The sequence below is a fragment of the Protopterus annectens genome, chromosome 10.part0 (genome assembly GCF_019279795.1).
Source record: "Protopterus annectens isolate FY-2018-M chromosome 10.part0, PAN1.0, whole genome shotgun sequence".
In the NCBI taxonomy this organism is placed as follows: Eukaryota; Metazoa; Chordata; order Ceratodontiformes; family Protopteridae; genus Protopterus; species Protopterus annectens.
The window spans coordinates 323,326,183-323,346,451 of record NC_056744.1 but is presented as its reverse complement, the minus strand read 5'-3'; the positions used below and the strand labels follow the sequence as shown (position 1 = coordinate 323,346,451).

At 38.8% G+C, this 20,269-nt stretch overlaps 1 protein-coding gene across 1 annotated transcript; it reads left to right on the top strand.

The window, feature by feature from the left end:
* The first annotated feature begins 4,866 nt into the window (after window positions 1–4,866).
* On the top strand, window positions 4,867–18,699 carry LOC122813098 (tumor necrosis factor ligand superfamily member 6-like). The gene is made up of 3 exons (XM_044085216.1): window positions 4,867–5,201; window positions 6,236–6,269; window positions 15,443–18,699. Exons 1-3 carry the CDS (start codon window positions 5,031–5,033, stop codon window positions 15,823–15,825), a joined length of 588 nt encoding a protein of 195 aa, XP_043941151.1. The 5' UTR covers window positions 4,867–5,030; the 3' UTR covers window positions 15,826–18,699.
* The last annotated feature ends 1,570 nt before the right edge of the window (window positions 18,700–20,269 follow it).

The window sequence follows — 20,269 nt, the reverse complement described above, 5'->3', positions numbered from 1 at the left end:
ACAACTACATTTTAAATAATTATACATATTTAGACATAATCTGAAAACACTGGTTAAGCATAGATAGAAGTTTTATGACAATGAGCCAGTTTAGAGAAAAAAATTAAAGGTAAGTTGATATGCTATGAACAGGAATTGCAATACGAAGTGAGAGAAAAGCAGGCATATGGTATATTTAGAGAGAAAGCCAGGGAAGAGAAACTGATAGCAGTAAGGAAATGAGTGAAGAAGGGTGAGTAAGGAAATGTAAGGTACGAATGGGTATTTGCTCATGTTTATGGATACAGTATATCCTGGTGCTGACCAAGAACACAGCCAGCTTTTGGCTAGGAGGTCTTTCGGAATGGTTTTGAAAGATGGGAGGGAGGGTATTGACCTGATGGACAGAGATAAGGAGAGCCAGGCTTTAGCATCATGGTATGAGTACAGACAATACCCAGAAGATTTTATAGGTTTGTGGACAGACAAGAGTTGTTGGTCAATAGATCATAATGACAGACTAAGAACATAAGTGTGTAGAATGTTATTTAGTACTGGACAATCAGATGGATTCTGGATAATTTTATAGGTGGCACGAAGTTCTGTATATGTTAGTTGATGGGTTAGCTCTAACCAATTTAGGTTACAAAAAGTATGGAATGTTACTAACATGTCTAAGACATTTTGGAGTATGATTTGGAAGCCACATAACAAAGTTAAAGTAAAATAAAAATACCTAGTTTCAAATAATGATGCCATTCAAATCTGATCACCTGTATATTTTCTGTATTACGATGGGCTATATACCCTGGGAAATGTTATTTGTATAAGGTTCTTGAGCCTCTAAAGCATGGAACTGCACATGAATTATTTGTACTAAGATCATTTTCCCAGTTTATATCACTTACTAGTTTGTTACTCAATGGTATGTTTAAATCATTGTCATAGCAGTTCATTGGAACAGCCACATGCTTCAAGACAGGGTGAAGACTGGTCGAATAAAATCAGGAAAGTGCATCCAGACAAAACTGAAATATAAAATGGACATAACGGACTACCTAGGTGAAACAAGTCATATTCTATGTCCAAAGAATGGGGACCAAAGTCACACATGCCCTGATGTATGCAGATGCAGACACACTTAGTATGTGCATAAAATGATATTATTTATTTGAAAGGGTCTGGAAACCGGCATCACTGTTTTTCATTAGGTTAGTTTTGAAATACCATCTCTCAAAAGCTGTGTGCTACTTGGTACAGTGCTAGAAATGGACAACTACTAGCCACCCTGCCTTATCTGAAGCCAAACAAATAATCAACATAGCTAGTGGATGTCATACAGATATTCCTCCTTCTTACATAGCTATTGGAAGTCATACAGATATCCCTCCTTCGTACATTGCTAGTGGAAGTCATACAGATATCCCTCCTTCCTATATAGCTAGTGGAAGTTGTACAGATACTCCTCCTTCCTACATAGCTAGTGGAAGTCGTACAGATATTCCTCCTTCCTACATAGCTAGTGAAGTCGTACAGATATTCCTCCTTCCTACATAGCTAGTGGAAGTTGTACATATATTCCTCCTTCCTACATAGCTAGGGGAAGTCGTACAGATATCCCTCCTTCATACATTGCTAGTGGAAGTCGTACAGATATTCCTCTTTTCTACATACTGATGCAAGGGTGACATAATCAGTAGGTAATTAATTTAGTCTGAATATTAATGAATTTTATTAGCTGTACAGTCTTCCACAGCTTCTGGTAGCCAAAGCCTTTTTTAGCTGTTAAAGCCATTCACCTTCTCTGTGCAGGTCAAAGGATCTACATGGATAGTCAGACAGCATGCAAACTGAAGTTAGGAAGCACCTAGCAACTGTTAAGATGGTGCAGTTGCTTTATTGGGCATTACTTTAACCTTTAAATTATACAGAATAGATTTGAATAGCTTTTCAGGAGTCCAAGCAGCAAATGTCACTGAAAATTGTCACCGATCTGAACTCTTGTGATTGCTGGGTATCTGAAGCTGGAAGCTGCTGGCAGTATGCCATGAGCTGCAGATTTTATTTATTTTATTTATTTATTTAACATTTGTTTACTGGGGAAAGTCCAATTTGGAACAAAGCCAATTTGTCATAGTGGGCCCAGGGAGAAACACTCCAAACGTATGTCTTTGATGAGGGAGAAATAGGTGCATGAAGTAATGTAATGCGAGTGAATACATTTAGGCATGTGAATTATTCCTCGTTTTGCAAAGCAATACTCTCAGATGCAGTTGGTACTATAACTTTGACTGTACATTACTGTATTGAAAATTGTAAATTTAACTCCCTTATTGTTAAAGAAACCTTATGGAATTCTGGCAAATATTGCTACAGAGCACATTCAGATGTCAATATTGTGATTCTGGAATTCTGACAGTACTGGCTCAGGCATTACAGCTACATGATACTTTGCAGCATGGAGTGATAGTAAGTAACATTTTTTTTTTTTTTTTTTTTGCGATTGTGAGTTAACAGTTATCTGACATTTTTGCAATAGTAAGTAATAGTTGCATAGTTGCCTGGAAGTTAGCAGAGAGAATGAAAGCTCTGAGCCGCTAATGAAGTTCTTCCAGTGCCCAGGATACAGGGTTTGAGTCCTTCAACCTTCATTAGCCAACTGTATGGCACTGTGCCACTCACTTAACCAGGCAGTGCTCCTGGACCATATGTGAAAAGGGATGAATCTGTCCTGTAAACTTAACCACTCAATAAACAGTTAACATCTCTTCCAGTGGTCATGCAAATCCCATGTGATTTCCAGCAGCCCCATGTACCCACACTATGTCCCTCGTACAAGTGATAATACTACCTTGTGTTCCCCTGAAAAAAAAAACCCTGACATGACAGTAAACCTATCAAAAATTAAATTACTTCAATTGAAAGTCAATCATTCTTTATTTTGGATGAAGGGTAAATCATGCTTGGCCTGTGACCCTTTTCAGGGCAGATTCCTGGCTTTATTTATACTGATTAAAGGATGTTTTTTCACTAGTAGTACCCTGGCATGCTTTCAACATCCACCTCAACCACAACTAACATGGGTAGATCGGACACTGATTTAACAGTGTGGTGTAGGATGGTATTTAGAAAATGTAAGACCTCCCACCCCCCACACCACACTGCAGTGTCAGTAATGGAATATGATTCAAAGTACTTGATATGGACCATGACCCATAGCTGTTCCTCACAACATCAAAGTTCATTGCGATAACCTATTAAGTCAATAGCACTGGGTATGTTGTTGTTTGTCTTTCAGCTTTTCCTGGTTAGGGATCACCACAGTGGAACTCCGGTCCGCTAATGATTGGCAGTAGATTTTCACGAATGCCGAGGTGCCAGCTTGACGCCCAACCTTCAATGGAAGCACACCCATTTACGCATATCTTTTGAACGCCCACCCAATCGCGGGGAGGACATGCAGACTCCACACAGCAGGCACTCCCCGCACTCCAGCCGAGAATCGAATGGGAGAACCTCTTGCTGTGAGGCAAAAACGCTACCGCTGCACCACCACGGCAAGTCAATAGCACTGGGTATGTGAAATGAAAAAAGAACAGAAACTCCCTTCTGAGTGTCATAATGGGTTATTATTTGTGAAGATTTACCTTCTATTTGGACTGTAAGGTCTTGTCCATCACACTGTGTCATGCTATTCTGCACATACATGTAATGAATCTCAAATCTATGCCAGTTTCCAATAACAATGGACAAGTTGACTGTGAGACATAATATCACATTTAACTGCTGTGACCTCATCCACCTACCCCTGAACTGTTTAGACATTTGTGTGTTGAGGCCCTTCCTTCTGGCTTCTGATTGTCACGTTATGGTGCAGAAATTGGACTAGAATGTGAGTTAGCAGTTCAGTTTTTCAATGGTGGGGTGGTGGACATACATACAATTTCTAAATGGTAGTAAACTTTTTATAACTTATCTAGCAGCCCTAGATACTGCATTATTGCAATGAATCAATCTGGGGGAAAATATTGTGACACAGAAGCAAGGTATTCTAGACTTCGATTATTTGAGCGTGTTACCCATTTTAAAAGAAAAAGCAGAACAAATTTAAAATTGTCTGTTGTAACAAGTATACTGTTGTTTGAACATTTGTTTAAATTTTACAGGTAACAGAGTGTAAAGAGGGAATATATATAACACAGTTTTATTTTTATTTTTAGTTTCTGAAACATGTTTGAAAAATATTCTATTCCTAGAAGAAACAACTTTCTCATTTCTGTGTTTTTAATTAACAACATTGTTTGGCATTTTTAAAGTTTTATTGTTTTAATATGCCTGTTTACCACTGGGAAAAGTTTAGCCAATCATGGGCAAGCTAACAGTATAAAAATGTTTTTTGTTGTTGCTTAAGTTAATTCTGATGAAGTCAAAGTGGATTGACAAAAGCACTTAATTATTTGTACTAATAAAAGAGTGTTTGGGACTCACAATAGTAGTGCTTCACTTTTTGGTTTATTTGTTTTTAAGAGCACTATTACACCACTATTTTTTTGGTATTCCAGACTTTTGCTTAAAAGTCTCCTGGCAGAAATAAAATAACTTCTGAGGAGTAAAACTGAGTGGAGGAGGTGTGAGCTTGGCCCGAGGCCAACATCCCTTTCAGTAAGGAATCTTTCCATTACTCGCAGTTTACTGTGGGTGTTCAAACAGTGACATCAGTCAATTGCCTGTGTTTCAAGTTTCACTTCAGCAACTTGACTAATTTTGTTTGTATGTTGGCTGCTTTCACGTTTCCAGTTCACCAGACTATGTGCTACAAATCTTGGCTGCCTTTCAGAGCTTCCTTCTTTATAGTTTTATAGGCCGTGGTTTGTTATGGCACTTGAAACCTCCTCGTGGGTAGATGATGAAACAAGTTCAGAGCTGGAGGCATGCCACATTCCTTGTGCATAGGCGTCTTCCAAGCAATATATAAAAAAGGCTGGCTTGTTCTTCAATCCATTCACAGATCAACAGGCTAATTCAGAAGAGTGTTGCAGACAACTTGAACAATGCAGGACTCTGACCTCTGTATAGAAACACAGATGAAGCAAGTATTCCTTTCTGATGACAGAAGTCACACTAGGAAGAGGCAGCGATGGATTGTAGCAGTTTTCAGTATCGTTTTTGTTATTTCTGGCACGGTTCTAGCCATCTGCCTCTTGTATAACAAGGAAATACCAGTAAGTAAGCTTGATTATAGCCATCATGTGACATTTAAGCTATGATATGTAAATCAATTTTTAAGGGAAAACATTTTGTTTAGCACATGGGGACCCAATGTCCCAGTTTCAAACATATAAATGACATTAAAAGGGTGCAAATGAAGAGGCAAATAGGATAATAGCATACTAAGTTATGCATGCTTGATATATAACTAACTAGCTGAATGCTTCTAATGTAACAATTATAGTACACACAACTTTTGATTTTGTGTTCATTATATATACTACAGAAAACAAGGGTACCTGTAGTGATGTAAGATGGTTGAACAAATCAGAACATTCTGGATACTGCCCTTTGGAGAAGCATCACTGTAGAAGATAGTTGTACATTCCAAAAATCCTGGCTGCACCTCTAACTGCAAGGCATGATTTATAAACACTTGTTATCTCCAGCCAAAATTTTAGAAAACTTAATTGTAGGCATATTTTAAGGATGAATGCTCTGCACAATGGTTCTTCCTTTAACCTATTATATTTAACATGAATTCAAGCTTTGTAAACAAAACATCACTTGTTCTAATGACCACATGCATGCACTCTACCTATACTGTCACTCTCGGTTGCCAAAGAAGCATTAATCATATACTATCAATACTATCAATACTATCAATAGATTATAAAGCCATATTAGTTGGGCTGGAATTCAAGGTTTTAAGGATCATATTTTATTCTTTCCTGGCACCTATCATGAAAGTAGCTGAGTTCAGAGACCTCAATAAAACTACAGTTATAAAACAATTCTAGTTTTATAACTGTGAATGCTTTCTTATGTTACAGGTTTTATAACTGAAAATGCTCTTGCTGTTTAAAGGCATTCTGCATTAATTTATTTTGTTTGCATGAAGCATACCTTAATTGTATTACTGAATACAGAGAACACTTAACATTTGACGCTTATATTTTGAATTTACTGTTAATTCTTAATATTAGCAATCACTCTAATACAGGTGGAACTGAATATGATAATGTGTCTTTATTTTCTTATTTTGCAGTTTACACGTGAAAAGTACAGACTCAGCTTAACTGGTAAGACTCCACATTTATTGTCTTAATTTAATATTATTAAAGTGGTTTTGCAGATTGTCTCTCTGGTGAACATGTAGAGGGATTATTACTTATTTATTTGTCTTAAGGTATATGCAATCTTTTTTTGTGTGATCTTGAGAGACATACATTGTACCCAGCATGCACCACTCATGAGAGATATGCAAAAAAAGGTTTACTTAGAAACAATGTGTCTTGAGCCCCTCCTTGTGCAAGCTGTGACCTTTGTATCCATGCGTATATACAGAATTACCTGACAGGAGTAACTGTAGAGAGACATAGGACTACTGATGTCTGCGTTATACCTATGGATGTGTATTCTGACTTCTCTTCAGTTAGGTGATTCTCTGTTTCTAGAGATGTAACAGTTAGTAACTGAATAGGTCATAAAATCTTTTCAAGTGCTGGACTGCTTGACTGCTGCCCCTTAGCAGGTGCCCCCCAGTCAGTAATGTGTTTTTCTTCAAATGACATGGGTAACTGAATAGGTGTCTGGAGGAAGTAATGTAGCTGAAGTGTCACCCGGCTAGCTGACATGTATGTGTAAGATAAATCCTGCAAGTCTGCTGCAGGTTGGTGTTCCGTTATGTTCCAGTATTTCAAAGACTCTTTCTGCCATCTTTGCATTGACAAATTGGTGCTACAGGCTCTAGGATTTGAAAGTGCCCATTTCATACCTACACTCTGTTGACTTACAAATATTATTTTTTTTCAAATGTGTTGAAAATTTGATCCAAATGGATTATTTCAGCCTCAACCCATGCTGTAGAAAAAAAGATAAACACAGGATGACTACAGTAAAATGCACAATAAATTAGAGTACTACCAAAACACTGATACATATGTCAGAATATAAAACATTTGCTAAAACAATTCTGAAACTTAAAATGCACAACAAATCAGAAGTAGATATCTGACAAAAGTAAACAAGTCAGTTACTATGCAAAACATATACTAATTTAATTATGAATCAAACAAGGCATATCCTAATAGTGGGCAAAGTAATAACATTATACTTACTCAAGGAGTGAAAGGGTTTTGGAGCACAGGAATAGGGGGGTCACATTCTACAATACAACGGCTTGTTACCTCTGTAATAAGCAATTAAAGGTATCTTGACATGAAATAATATATTTAATGATGGCTAAAGCACAGACAAGCTCTGCCACTGGTGACAGCAGTGTGGTGCCACGGCGATTCACATCTTGAAGCATAAACATGGTATATTCTCCATGTCATACTTGTGTACATCCTGAACACACAGAATAGGGAGATGAGGAAAAAGTGGGCATATACTGTTGGCTGAAAGAGGTTTGTAAGCCATAGAAGGGAGAATGCAGAATGACTATTGGGGTCACTATGGAGACGAAGCATGGGGAGACAACTGGCATGTTCTTACAGAACCAAATTACTCTGACACCATAGCACACTCCAGCTAGTGAGGTGATATTACTTAAACAGTCATGAAGCAGTATAATAAATACCATCTTGGAGCAATACACAGATACATGGCTGCTGTATCAACACCCAATATCAGTGTTGCAGTCCACGTATATGACAGATAACTGTGAAATACCACAGAATGTCACCTAAGGACTTGTCACAAGAACTATGATTTAAACAATGAAAGGAAGATCTACCACACATGTAACTTTTCTGAAAAGGGATGCCTGTGTTGAAATTCTTGACAAATGAATGTTAAAAATGTGGCCCATTTCTAATGGTACAGCCTTAACTGACATAATTACATGGGGAATGGGTAACAGCTTTTACAAAAAAAATCTATACAGCTGACAAATCGTTATGCAATCTAATCACTAGATAAAATGTTCCCCAGAACAGTGCCGTGAGTGAACTTTGAGCATTGCTTATCAGCATAAGGATCTGGGTATGATGTCTGCGACTAACAATGCTTCGTGGTTAAGTGAGCTGCAGCCATTTGAATCCTCTGGGCTTACTTCAACAGGAAATTATTTCTATTCACCAATTTAAAATACAAAATATTCCATATTCCTTAAATGTGAAAAAAGTCAATACTAAGAGTAAGTTATTGACAAGGAATTAATTCCACTTTGGCACACTAAGGGTGTACAATACATATAAGCAGTCAAGCTGTGCACACTTTATCTGATGCAATAACCAATGCAGGAAGCACGTTTTCATAATACTTATTCAGGAACCTTCAGATAAAGTACATTATTTAACAAAAAGGCATTTGGATCAAGTGAGTTTCACCTGCTAACAAATGATAAACTCATATACAGCACTTGAAAATCATGACTCAGCAAAACAACACAAGTAATTGCTCAGCAAAACAGAACAAGTAACCCCAGAAATGTGGTCCCTGTTCTTGTAATATAGAAAGCTGAGCTAATAATTGGCGTTCTTTTGGAATCCACTGAAACCATTTTTGAGCAGAATGTTGTTAGCACGTGTGTGAAGGAAACAGTTTATATGCAATGTTGTCCTTCCCCTTCTGCAGGTATTTCTCAATTTGTTTGTGTGTGCGTCTAGGTCTGAGTATGCATATGTGTGTGTGTGTGTGTGTGTGTGTGTGTGTGTGTGTGTGTGTGTGTGTGTGTGTGTGGAGGGGGGGGAGTGTGGGAGTGTGTAGGTGCAGCTAGTTATGAGCCAGGTTTGAGTCACCTATTTCCATATTTAGCTCTTGTATCACTATCACTTTTAAGTATTTTCCTTCTTACACTATAAATTTGGGTATTGTCCAACATTTTTTAATCTGCTTTAAACATCTCTTTCAGCAGTGAGTCAGTGCAATGATGTCACTGACGTGCAGAGTATGTGATTGGCCAGCAGGCATTGTCTCATATTACCTTATATTACCGTACATTATCTAACAGACATGGAAAGTAAAGCAGATCAGAATTCTAAATGCTGTTATTGTTCATAGGTTCATAGGCAGGTACTGGGCTATTGGCCAAGGGCCTATACAAGCCTAGCCAAAAAGGTACCCTGGCTTTCGCCACCCAAGAAAATTATTTTCCTGTGCCCCTGTCAAGTAGAACCACAGAAGTGATCCCCGGGGTGAATTTCCTATTACCCATCCAATCATCAAGATTTTTCTTGAAGAGTGCTAATGAGGAGCTCTGTTTGATATAGATAGGTAGTCTGTTCCAGAGTATGGGAAGTCTCTGGGACAGGAATCTATCCCTCCAGAATGTTCTGTTTATTGTGGGGGCAAGGTTTAGGTCCCTAGAGCGTGTAGCTCGGAGGGACTGGGATTTCTTTAAGTGGAGCATGTCCAACAGCTCTGGGTTTGACATAGCTTTGTATGTTAGGCAGAGATCGCCTCTGAGTAGGCGATATGCGATGGAGTAAAGCTGGAGTTTTTTGAGACGGTCTGCGTAAGGCATCTGTTTGAGGCCAGTAATCCTCTTTGTGAGGTATTTTTGCGGCCTTTCCAGTTGTTGTAGATGTCTTGTGAGGTACATACCAAAAGGGGTGTTGTACTCTATAATGGGCCTAATATGTGATGAGTAGAGGGGAACAATTACCTCTTTTTTTCTGGATGAGAACCCTTTTGTGATGAGGTGTGCCATGTAGAAGGATCTCCTGACCACTTTGGCGATGTGATTAGCAAAGGAGAGACTACTGTCCACCTGTGTCCCAAGGTCTCTTATCACACTTTCGGTGTTAAGTAGACTACTGCCTATGTGGTAGTTCATGGGTACAGAATTTTTACCAAAGGGGATGACAATGCACTTTTTGGCATTGAGCTTGAGACCATGTCTTTGACACCAGGCATCTGTCTCAGTGAGGCCCTTTTGTAGGATGTCCACATCATTAGGAGTTTCAATTATGGCTCCTAGTTTGCAGTCATCTGCAAACCACTGTATTCTCATGCTAGGCATTTGCTCACACTTCTTGTGAGTTTTGTGTGTGTGTGTGTAATTGATTATAAGGTTGTGCACTGGTTGTTATCTATGGGTTGCATCTTCATGCATAGAATCTAACAGCCCATTAAAGAGGCTAGTCCAAATTCCCAATTGTCCCAGACATTCTCTGGATAAATGACTCACTCAGGGGCGCACAGCAGGCAAATGAAGGCTGAAGGAATCAAACCCTGTACCACAGGATGTAGATCATTAACATCTCACAGCCTCAATGCTCTGCACTCAGGGAAGGCTGAAGGAATCAAACCCTGTACCACAGGATGTAGATCATTAACATCTCACAGCCTCAATGCACTGCACTCAGGGAAGGCTGAAGGAATCAAACCCTGTACCACAGGATGTAGATCATTAACATCTCACAGCCTCAATGCTCTGCACTCAGGGAAGGCTGAAGGAATCAAACCCTGTACCACAGGATGTAGATCATTAACATCTCACAGCCTCAATGCTCTGCACTCAGGGAAGGCTGAAGGAATCAAACCCTGTACCACAGGATGTAGATCATTAACATCTCACAGCCTCAATGCTCTGCACTCAGGGAAGGCTGAAGGAATCAAACCCTGTACCACAGGATGTAGATCATTAACATCTCACAGCCTCAATGCTCTGCACTCAGGGAAGGCTGAAGGAATCAAACCCTGTACCACATGATGTAGATCATTAACATCTCACAGCCTCAATGCTCTGCACTCAGGGAAGGCTGAAGGAATCAAACCCTGTACCACAGGATGTAGATCATTAACATCTCACAGCCTCAATGATCTGCACTCAGGAAAGGCTGAAGGAATCAAACCCTGTACCACAGGATGAAGATCATTAACATCTCACAGCCTCAATGCTCTGCACTCAGGGAAGGCTGAAGGAATCAAACCCTGTACCACAGGATGTAGATCATTAACATCTCACAGCCTCAATGCTCTGCACTCAGGGAAGGCTGAAGGAATCAAACCCTGTACCACAGGATGTAGATCATTAACATCTCACAGCCTCAATGCTCTGCACTAAGGGAAGGCTGAAGGAATCAAACCCTGTACCACAGGATGTAGATCATTAACATCTCACAGCCTCAATGCTCTGCACTCAGGGAAGGCTGAAGGAATCAAACCCTGTACCACAGGATGTAGATCATTAACATCTCACAGCCTCAATGCTCTGCACTCAGGGAAGGCTGAAGGAATCAAACCCTGTACCACAGGATATAGATCATTAACATCTCACAGCCTCAATGCTCTGCACTCAGGGAAGGCTGAAGGAATCAAACCCTGTACCACAGGATGTAGATCATTAACATCTCACAGCCTCAATGCTCTGCACTCAGGGAAGGCTGAAGGAATCAAACCCTGTACCACAGGATGTAGATCATTAACATCTCACAGCCTCAATGCTCTGCACTCAGGGAAGGCTGAAGGAATCAAACCCTGTACCACAGGATGTAGATCATTAACATCTCACAGCCTCAATGCTCTGCACTCAGGGAAGGCTGAAGGAATCAAACCCTGTACCACAGGATGAAGATCATTAACATCTCACAGCCTCAATGCTCTGCACTCAGGCAAGTACTCTAAAAGCATTGTAATTGTGGGTGGGTGTGTTTTTCTGAAGCAAGCAACTGAATAAGAAGAATTGTTTTGTAGTCTGCACCCAACATTTTACAATACCACCTCTAATTCTATTTCTCTGTTTATAATTTAATGAATGTCTTTCTGATTTTGCAAGATTACACCAAGTGAAACATACAGTCCTCTCTTAAACTTTAAGCATTAAAAATCATAATACAAAGTAAAAAAGAGAATATCCTTTTTTATTTTCCAGAATATAATATATTACATAATTAGTGATAAGGTAAATTCACCCCAGGGGTGGCACCAATGTCCCTCATCATGGGCAGGGGCAGTCAGTGCTGATAACAGTATCGCTGTGCTAATAATGACCATCTAACTATGGTCAATAAGTGTACTCAGGTTTTACATGGCTAGGATTGTAAATGCTATAGGGCCATTAGCCTAGTTATTTATTTATTTAGTTACTTACTTATTTCAGCTTGATGACCGGGGAAGTCCACTGGGCCAGGAAGAGCCCGTTTTCAGTGGAGACCCAGGGAGAAAAGCTCCAGTGACAAATAACAAACAAGTAAATTACAAATATATACAAAGCAGTGTAATTAGTTACATCAAACTGAAAATGCAGTGTAATACATATGAGACATAATACTTATACTACAGGCAATGAAATACAGACAATAGAACAGTGGTGGAATGTTTTTGTAAGTACACAGTTGTAGTACATATTATATGTAATAAAATCACAGTTTTATATATAAAGGAAGATCTAACAAGGTTAGCCACAGTGCTATTAAATTATTGCAGTTCAGTGGTATGAAAAGATACAATAGAAATGACCAGTACATGTGGGTCTGTAATCTCCACATGGCAGTCGCATAAGCACCTATTGACAACTATATCACAATGATTAAAGCTAGTACTAGCCAGCTGGCAAAGTGGACCACATAATGAAAGGGACCATCAGTAAATGCAATATACGAAACATCACCTGTACCTACAACATTACAGGTTTATTGATGGGAACATGCATTTTTATGAAATAAAATGATATTTATTTGCTAACTTTGTAAACCTGCTAAACACAAGTGCCTCTTTAAAGTGGTGGCAACAAAATAATTTTGTTAATTGACTTGCTCTGGTTACACTATATGCAAACAGAGGTGGAGTGAATCAAACCTAGGCCTATATGAACTTTTTAGCAGCTCTTAACCTTAATCCTCTACCAAAAACGGACATAAACATACAATTCTGTAATGGCTGTATCATTGACGAATATTTGATTTTTTCCATGTACTGAATTTCTCACTATATTCAAAAGAAATATCTTCTGTCAATGGAACATCATCTGAAATCCAGCTCTATGGCTCTGACAAGCTGCCTGGTATTGACGTTCTGATTGCTGCTGAACATGGTCGATCTCACAGAAAGTAGATCATGTGTTGTGCATCTCAACCTCTTACAGTGGTTTCAGTGCCCACTGCCACTCTCATCCCCCTGTGGATCATGTATCCCCCACTTCTGTCTCTCACTGCATTTTCATAGCCCCTACCTCCCCATTCCTCTGTGGATTGTGTGTCCCCACCTATATCGCTCAATGAGGATTCATTGCCCCCTGTCTTTGCCATCCCACTGAGGATCATGAATGATATGTCTGCACCTCTTTCTCTTACTGAGGAGCCATTGTCCATCCATTTCTCCCATCTGGCTGAGTATCACATGTCCCTCATCTCTTTTGATCACTGAGGGTTCAATGCCCTCTCCCTCCCCTATCCTATGCAGGATCATGGATCCCCACCTTTATTTTTTGCTGAGTGTTCAGTGCCCACCTACCCTCATCTTATGATAATTATATAAGCTCACCCATATGTCTCACTAAGGGTTCATTGTTCACCCACCTACCCCATCCCACTGAGGATCATGTGCCCCCTTTTATCTTTCATTGTGAATTTAGTGCTCTCTGTCTCCCCCATCCCACAGAGGATCATGTATTCCCTCACTTCTGTCTTTCACTATGGTTCAATCTCCTGTCTATGCCATCCCACTAAGGATCATGTATCCCATTTCTATCTCTCACTGAGGTCTCAGTCACCCACTTACCTCCACCATCTCATTGAGGATCATTTGCCTCATCTATCTCTCATCAAGGGTTCACTTCCCCTCCCTACCTCACCAGCAGCACTGATGATAATGTAACCCTCTCACCTATCATACCGCACATGGATTGCACATTACTTTACATGCCTTCCCCTCCCTACCTCACCAGCAGCACTGATGATCATGTAACCCTCTCACCTATCATACCGCACACGGATCGCACATTACTTTACATGCCTTCCCCTCCCTACCTCACCAGCAGCACTGATGATCATGTAACCCTCTCACCTATCATACCTTTACGGATCGCACATTACTTTACATGCCTTCCCCTCCCTACCTCACCAGCAGCACTGATGATAATGTAACCCTCTCAGCTATCATACCGCACACGGATTGCACATTACTTTACATGCCTTCCCCTCCCCACCTCACCAGCAGCACTGATGATAATGTAACCTTATCATACCGCACACGGATCGCACATTACTTTACATGCCTTCCCCTCCCTACCTCACCAGCAGCACTGATGATAATGTAACCCTCTCACCTATCATACCGCACACGGATTGCACATTACTTTACATGCCTTCCCCTCCCTACCTCACCAGCAGCACTGATGATAATGTAACCCTCTCACCTATCATACCGCACATGGATTGCACATTACTTTACATGCCTTCCCCTCCCTACCTCACCAGCAGCACTGATGATAATGTAACCCTCTCACCTATCATACCGCACACGGATCGCACATTACTTTACATGCCTTCCCCTCCCTACCTCACCAGCAGCACTGATGATCATGTAACCCTCTCACCTATCATACCGCACACGGATACCTCACCAGCAGCACTGATGATAATGTAATCCTCTCACCTATCATACCGCACACGGATCGCACATTACTTTACATGCCTTCCCCTCCCTACCTCACCAGCAGCACTGATGATAATGTAACCCTCTCACCTATCATACCACACACGGATACCTCACCAGCAGCACTGATGATCATGTAACCCTCTCCCCTATCATACCGCACACGGCTTGCACATATTAGTTTACATGCCTATTTACATGCAACACAGATGCTGCTATAATTCTTTTTTAGCATGGCTAACACCAGCACAGATACAGATACAGATATTTTGTTGGCCTGTAAAGACCATAAAGGCTTCTTGATGTGCCCCTTTTCTTACTATTTTTTCATGTCTTTGCTGAAAGAATATGATATTTGTCCAGTGAGCATATACTTTGCAAAGGCTGATGCACATGTACTAACATTTTTTTCCTGCTGGATTCTCATTGCTCTCCGCTGTGCATCTTTTGAACATGGTGTATCCAGAAAACCACAGTACAGCCATTTGCATTTGCTAATCAAAAAGTATCACAAAACTGTTATATTGTATTCAGCAAGTAGCATTTTGACTATCTGCATCTAAGCTGAGATGGTACAACACAAGCTACCAAGTACATTAAAATATCTCACACTCAGTGGAATCTTTAAATCAGTGGTGCATATATGGCCAAATGTTTTTTTTCCCTACAGTTCGGCACTATGAAGTAACCCTTCTTATTCTTCCTGCAGGAAACGGCATTAACGGAAGTGGCATAATAGAGTGGCAACCTACCTGCAAAACCAGCTGCTACAATATGACATCAATGACAACAGGTGTGGTGGTAGTTCCCAGGAATGGATGGTATTTTGTTCATGCACAAATAACTATGGATTTTGACCCAGAGAGTCCCAAGTTCACTGTTCGGCTCCAAATACATGAGGAGAATTTCTGTCTTAATCAAAGGACTCTGGGAAAAATATCATGTTCCCCAAAAGACGATTGTTCTGCATCTATTTACATCACTAGGCTGTACCCACTGAAGGAAAGAGATATACTGTATGTGCAGTTAAATGACAATAATGATTTGAAACTGGATAAGAATTTTACATTTTTTGGACTTATTGAGCTGTAGTCAGACATCTTTTGTTTCAATATCATAATTAAAGTTGACAGTATGTGATGAGTCATTTGGTCACCACTCTGACTCTTTGTTTGGGGCACATTGCATTATTAAGGGGTGCAAGCCTCAAGTCATGTGAATGAATACTAGAAATACACTATGGGACATAGGTTAGCCATAGCTTCTAGTGCATGTCTCTCTCAACAGTCTCTCAGTTCTCTCATGTACTAGGAAGTACTTTATTTCAGGGAGTAATGAGATTAAAATACTGAGATGTGAATTCTAGCTGACTGATTCCTCAAACAATGCAGTCTCAGACAGTCAGAAGAGAGATGGAATGTAGACATTCCTGTGGATTTGCACACATCCTTAGGGGCTGCCTTTGAATTATTATGTCTGGATTACAGATGACAGAAAGATAGCATCTTTATGAGTGATACTGCCAGCTACGACTCCATGCCATTCATTTGCAGATGAGTTACTTGTAATTGCTTCACTGTTTCTTATACATATTTCTTTGTTATTTTGGTAAATACAGTAGCTGCCAGTTCTCACTCTGCAGGGAAGGCTCAGGGTCAGTGTTTGATTAACTAATTTGCTGTCAGTCCAGCAGCTGAAGCTGACCATGGGAGGGAATGAAATTAATAATACTGGATGAAGCTCCTTAGTATTTCATGGATTTAATCCTGCGGGATCTCTGCATCTGAGTTGGAGCCTCCTCATTTAGATGAATGTTAGCCTTAGAAGTGATAAAACTTTAGACGAGTTGTTTTTAAATAGTATGTGAGTTGATTGCTTGGTCAGGTATCCTTGTTCCCATTGATTGCTAGTGCTTTGTAATTCCAAACTTGCATCAGGAAACTATACTCAAACATCAAAAGGTTAAGTTCATATTTGAAATCATTACCAGCATAAATTATTTCATGCACCAATAATTACTTTCATGCACCAGTATTTAAATTATATCATTAAAAGAAACATTTTAGGCTAACATTAGAGTTGGACACACAATTAGACCTAAGACAACTGTTTCTACAGACTGTCGAATGTAGAATGGCACCTGTTTGGTTTGCAGACTGTTAAAGGCATACTTATCTCACTTACTGATTTGTTTAGCTATGTATGGGTTCCAGACTATGACTGATACACTGGTAATCTACACAACAATGTGCAATAACTACAGAGTGATTCTGGCATTTTGCTGTGAAGCATTGTGATTGCAGGATCATGAGAATTTTTATTTTCTCCAAGATGGTGCAATCTCAGATTTTGTATATATAAATAGCAATGAGAGTAGGGGTACAGCATGCTATGTAGGGACGAGAGGGATAAGTATCCCTGAAAAAACGCTGTTTTTTGTGATTTTATAAGCTCTGTTGGGGTTCTCATTTGAGTGATTCTAACCTCTTTGTGATAGGTGAAGTGTGAGATAATCTGTTTTTGGGAGGGGCTGCATTCTTCCCATGCTGTGTACTTTTGAGTATATATTGTATCTATATTTCCAAGGCTTTGTACTCTCAGGGAAAGGGGCAGGCTACAGATCCCAGTTTCACAAATGTGATCACCAATTATTAAGGTCCGGGAAATGGTAACGATTTGAATTTCTGAAACTTATATGTGAAGACTGAATAACCAAAAATCTGGAGTTAAATATATTAAGTCTGAGATTGATGTTTCTCAAAATATCACCTCTTCTTTAAGGTATGGTGATCTTAGAGTTAGAATATATAAGTTTAAGTCATGTGGGGAGGCCTGACCCCCCACATCAGGAGTGCAAGAAATTATCACTATTTGCTGCTCTCCTGTATTTACATCGGCATTTCAGAAATCAACATTTATATATATATATATATATATAAGTCATTCTTAAACGAGGAGTTGATCAACATCTGTTTAGCTGATAAAACTTGGTCGACAATGCAGATTGTCAACAGGTATGCAAGACTGTGCAGTTCTCATGGCTATGCATTTATACACACCTGTTTATATAAACCAGAAATTTACAGAGGCCCTTACTGACTAGAATAACTGAATGCTAACATATAATGATGTAGACATTGTAAGTTGTGAAAGACGAGCCTTAATAAAAGGTGAATTATGGGTAAGTCTTGATAATAGTAGATTGTAGTGCTTTTCTTGTGTGTTTTGTCACTGAATGTTTTTGCAGTTCCTGTATTTCATTTTTTTTATGGTCACTTGAAAGTAGAGGATATTATCTACTTAGGATAAAAACATATATATAATTCTTAATTTGTTAAGATTTACTATCTACTTACCTACTACTATCTACTTATCAACTACTTACCTACTATGCAACAACTCTTACTCTCCGCTCTAGTGACAAATCACTTCTATGCATCTCTAGGGCTAACAACACTGCTGGCAAAGCACTTTTCTCCCACACTGTTGCTTGAAAGTGGAACAACCACCATCTTCATTGACCCCCATCCCCACCATCTCACACTTCAAAAACTCTCTAAAGTCACATCTGATAAGCACCTGGCTATGCCCATGCATAGCCTAAAACCACTGCTTTAGCTCTGTGGAAATTTGGAAGGGCTTATTACTTGCCTACTGTAATTACTAAAGTTTTTTTACAATCAACAATTTTTATCTCTTTAATATAGCTACTTCATTTTAACATGATGTATGTAACAACTCTCAATGCTAAAATGTTTTTTGCCTGTTTAACTGCTGAGTTGTATCTTGTCTGTTTTATATTTCTGTCATATTAGCTGGATTTGTGTTGTTACAATGTGTTATTATCGGTTTTTGCTGCAATGTATTAAATTCTAGTATAGATTTAAATAAATAATAAATGAATAAATCAGGTATAGTATATGTGGAGCGTTTCTCCCCGGGCCCCCGTTGTAAATGGACCCAATCCAGTTGGACTATCCTGGTAAACAAATGTAAAATAAATAAATAAAATAACATACTTATTTCATTTTGCATTATGTATTTATTTAGATATATGTATAAAAGGAGTGTTTGTCATGGATTGTTAACTACTGAACATAGCTGCCAAGTTCAAAATTTTGGTTTAGAATTATTTTCTTTTTTTTTCCATTCATCTTTCATAATGTACAAAAAATGGGTTTTTGAACTAAAAGCTGCTTGTTTATATTAAGACAGATGTTATTAACTGGCAGTACATTTTTTAACCCCTGTGCAATATGTTTCCGTGCAAATGCTATGATATGTGTTATTGTAGGCAACACACCAAAGAGGACTCTGTTAATGTGTTCATCTTTAAAGGTTGTGTCAATGTGGATCTTGCATATCTTTGTGAAATGCTTTTTAACCTGGCAGTGGAGAGAATATGACAGCAATACTAACTGGAATAATTTGTTAAAGCTTTGTATATTTGTGGATATTGGAAATAATTGTTTGTAATCTGTTCCTCACTTCTCTTGTTTGGAGATTCAGTGTTCTGAAATTATAAATAGATTGCAAACATTGACTTTGTTTATATATGTGCGTTTTAAATTTTTAAACAAAAATTCAAAATAAATCATGCTGAAAGAATGAATGTATTCACAGCTTTACCTGCAAAATATTCAGGCACAATTAAGGTAGGTGTGAAAGCTATCCCACCTTTTAACCCATGTAAGGGTTTGTGTCTTGTTATGTATAAAGAAAGTTAATAAACCTGGAAAAGCTAGGAACTGCTAACTGGAGTTTGTGCATGCTTATATTTTGTTTTCACAGTGCCAAGTCACAAAACAAACATTTGAACCAATTGCTAACTGCTTAATGTAATTTTAACAGCTGTTTTAAAAATAATCTGAAAATAAGTAAGTTTGGAGAGTGAAACTGCATATTAATTCATACTCGTGTGGTCCATTCTTCTCTTTGTATAAGATAATTTCAAAACAGATTCACTGTGTTCTAGTCTTCAAGAGTTAGGCTGTGATTGCCTATCAAACATTGTATAATAACTAAGTTATTTATATTTATACTGAGATAAACATATTAGACTTGGCTATTCCATTTAATTATTAATTACTGTTTGAGATAGCAGGAATTAACATTGCATAATCACAGCAATATGATAAAATAATATGTGTTTAAAAGTTATTCCTATGTACTTAAGGAAATGCAAACAAAATAAAATAAAAAGTAGAAAACACAACGTTTCGGGTTTACCAAGGTTTATTGATCATGCTCTGTCATTTGGAGTTTTGCATTTTTTCTCTAGGTAGTCAAGTTTCCTCCCACTTCAAAACATGCATGCTGACTGACTTAAATAAGTGATGCATTTTATCTGTGTGTGTGCAAATAAATATCTCTGTCTATATCTAGCTATCTGTCTATATAGATAAATAGAGAGGCACATGCATCGTATACATCCATGACTGTGTGTGGGTATATCAGGATTTACCCAGAGTTGGTATGGTTTGATCATAAAGTTGAAGCCCAGGTGATTAGAAAAGCTAACCATGGATTAAATCCC

Coding starts and splice junctions, on each gene's coding strand:
- LOC122813098 (XM_044085216.1), top strand. CDS start 5,031: ATGCAGGACTCTGACCTCTGTATAGAAACACAGATGAAGCAAGTATTC. Junction 5,202..6,235: donor TGTATAACAAGGAAATACCA/GTAAGTAAGCTT, acceptor CTTATTTTGCAG/TTTACACGTGAAAAGTACAG. Junction 6,270..15,442: donor GTACAGACTCAGCTTAACTG/GTAAGACTCCAC, acceptor TTCTTCCTGCAG/GAAACGGCATTAACGGAAGT.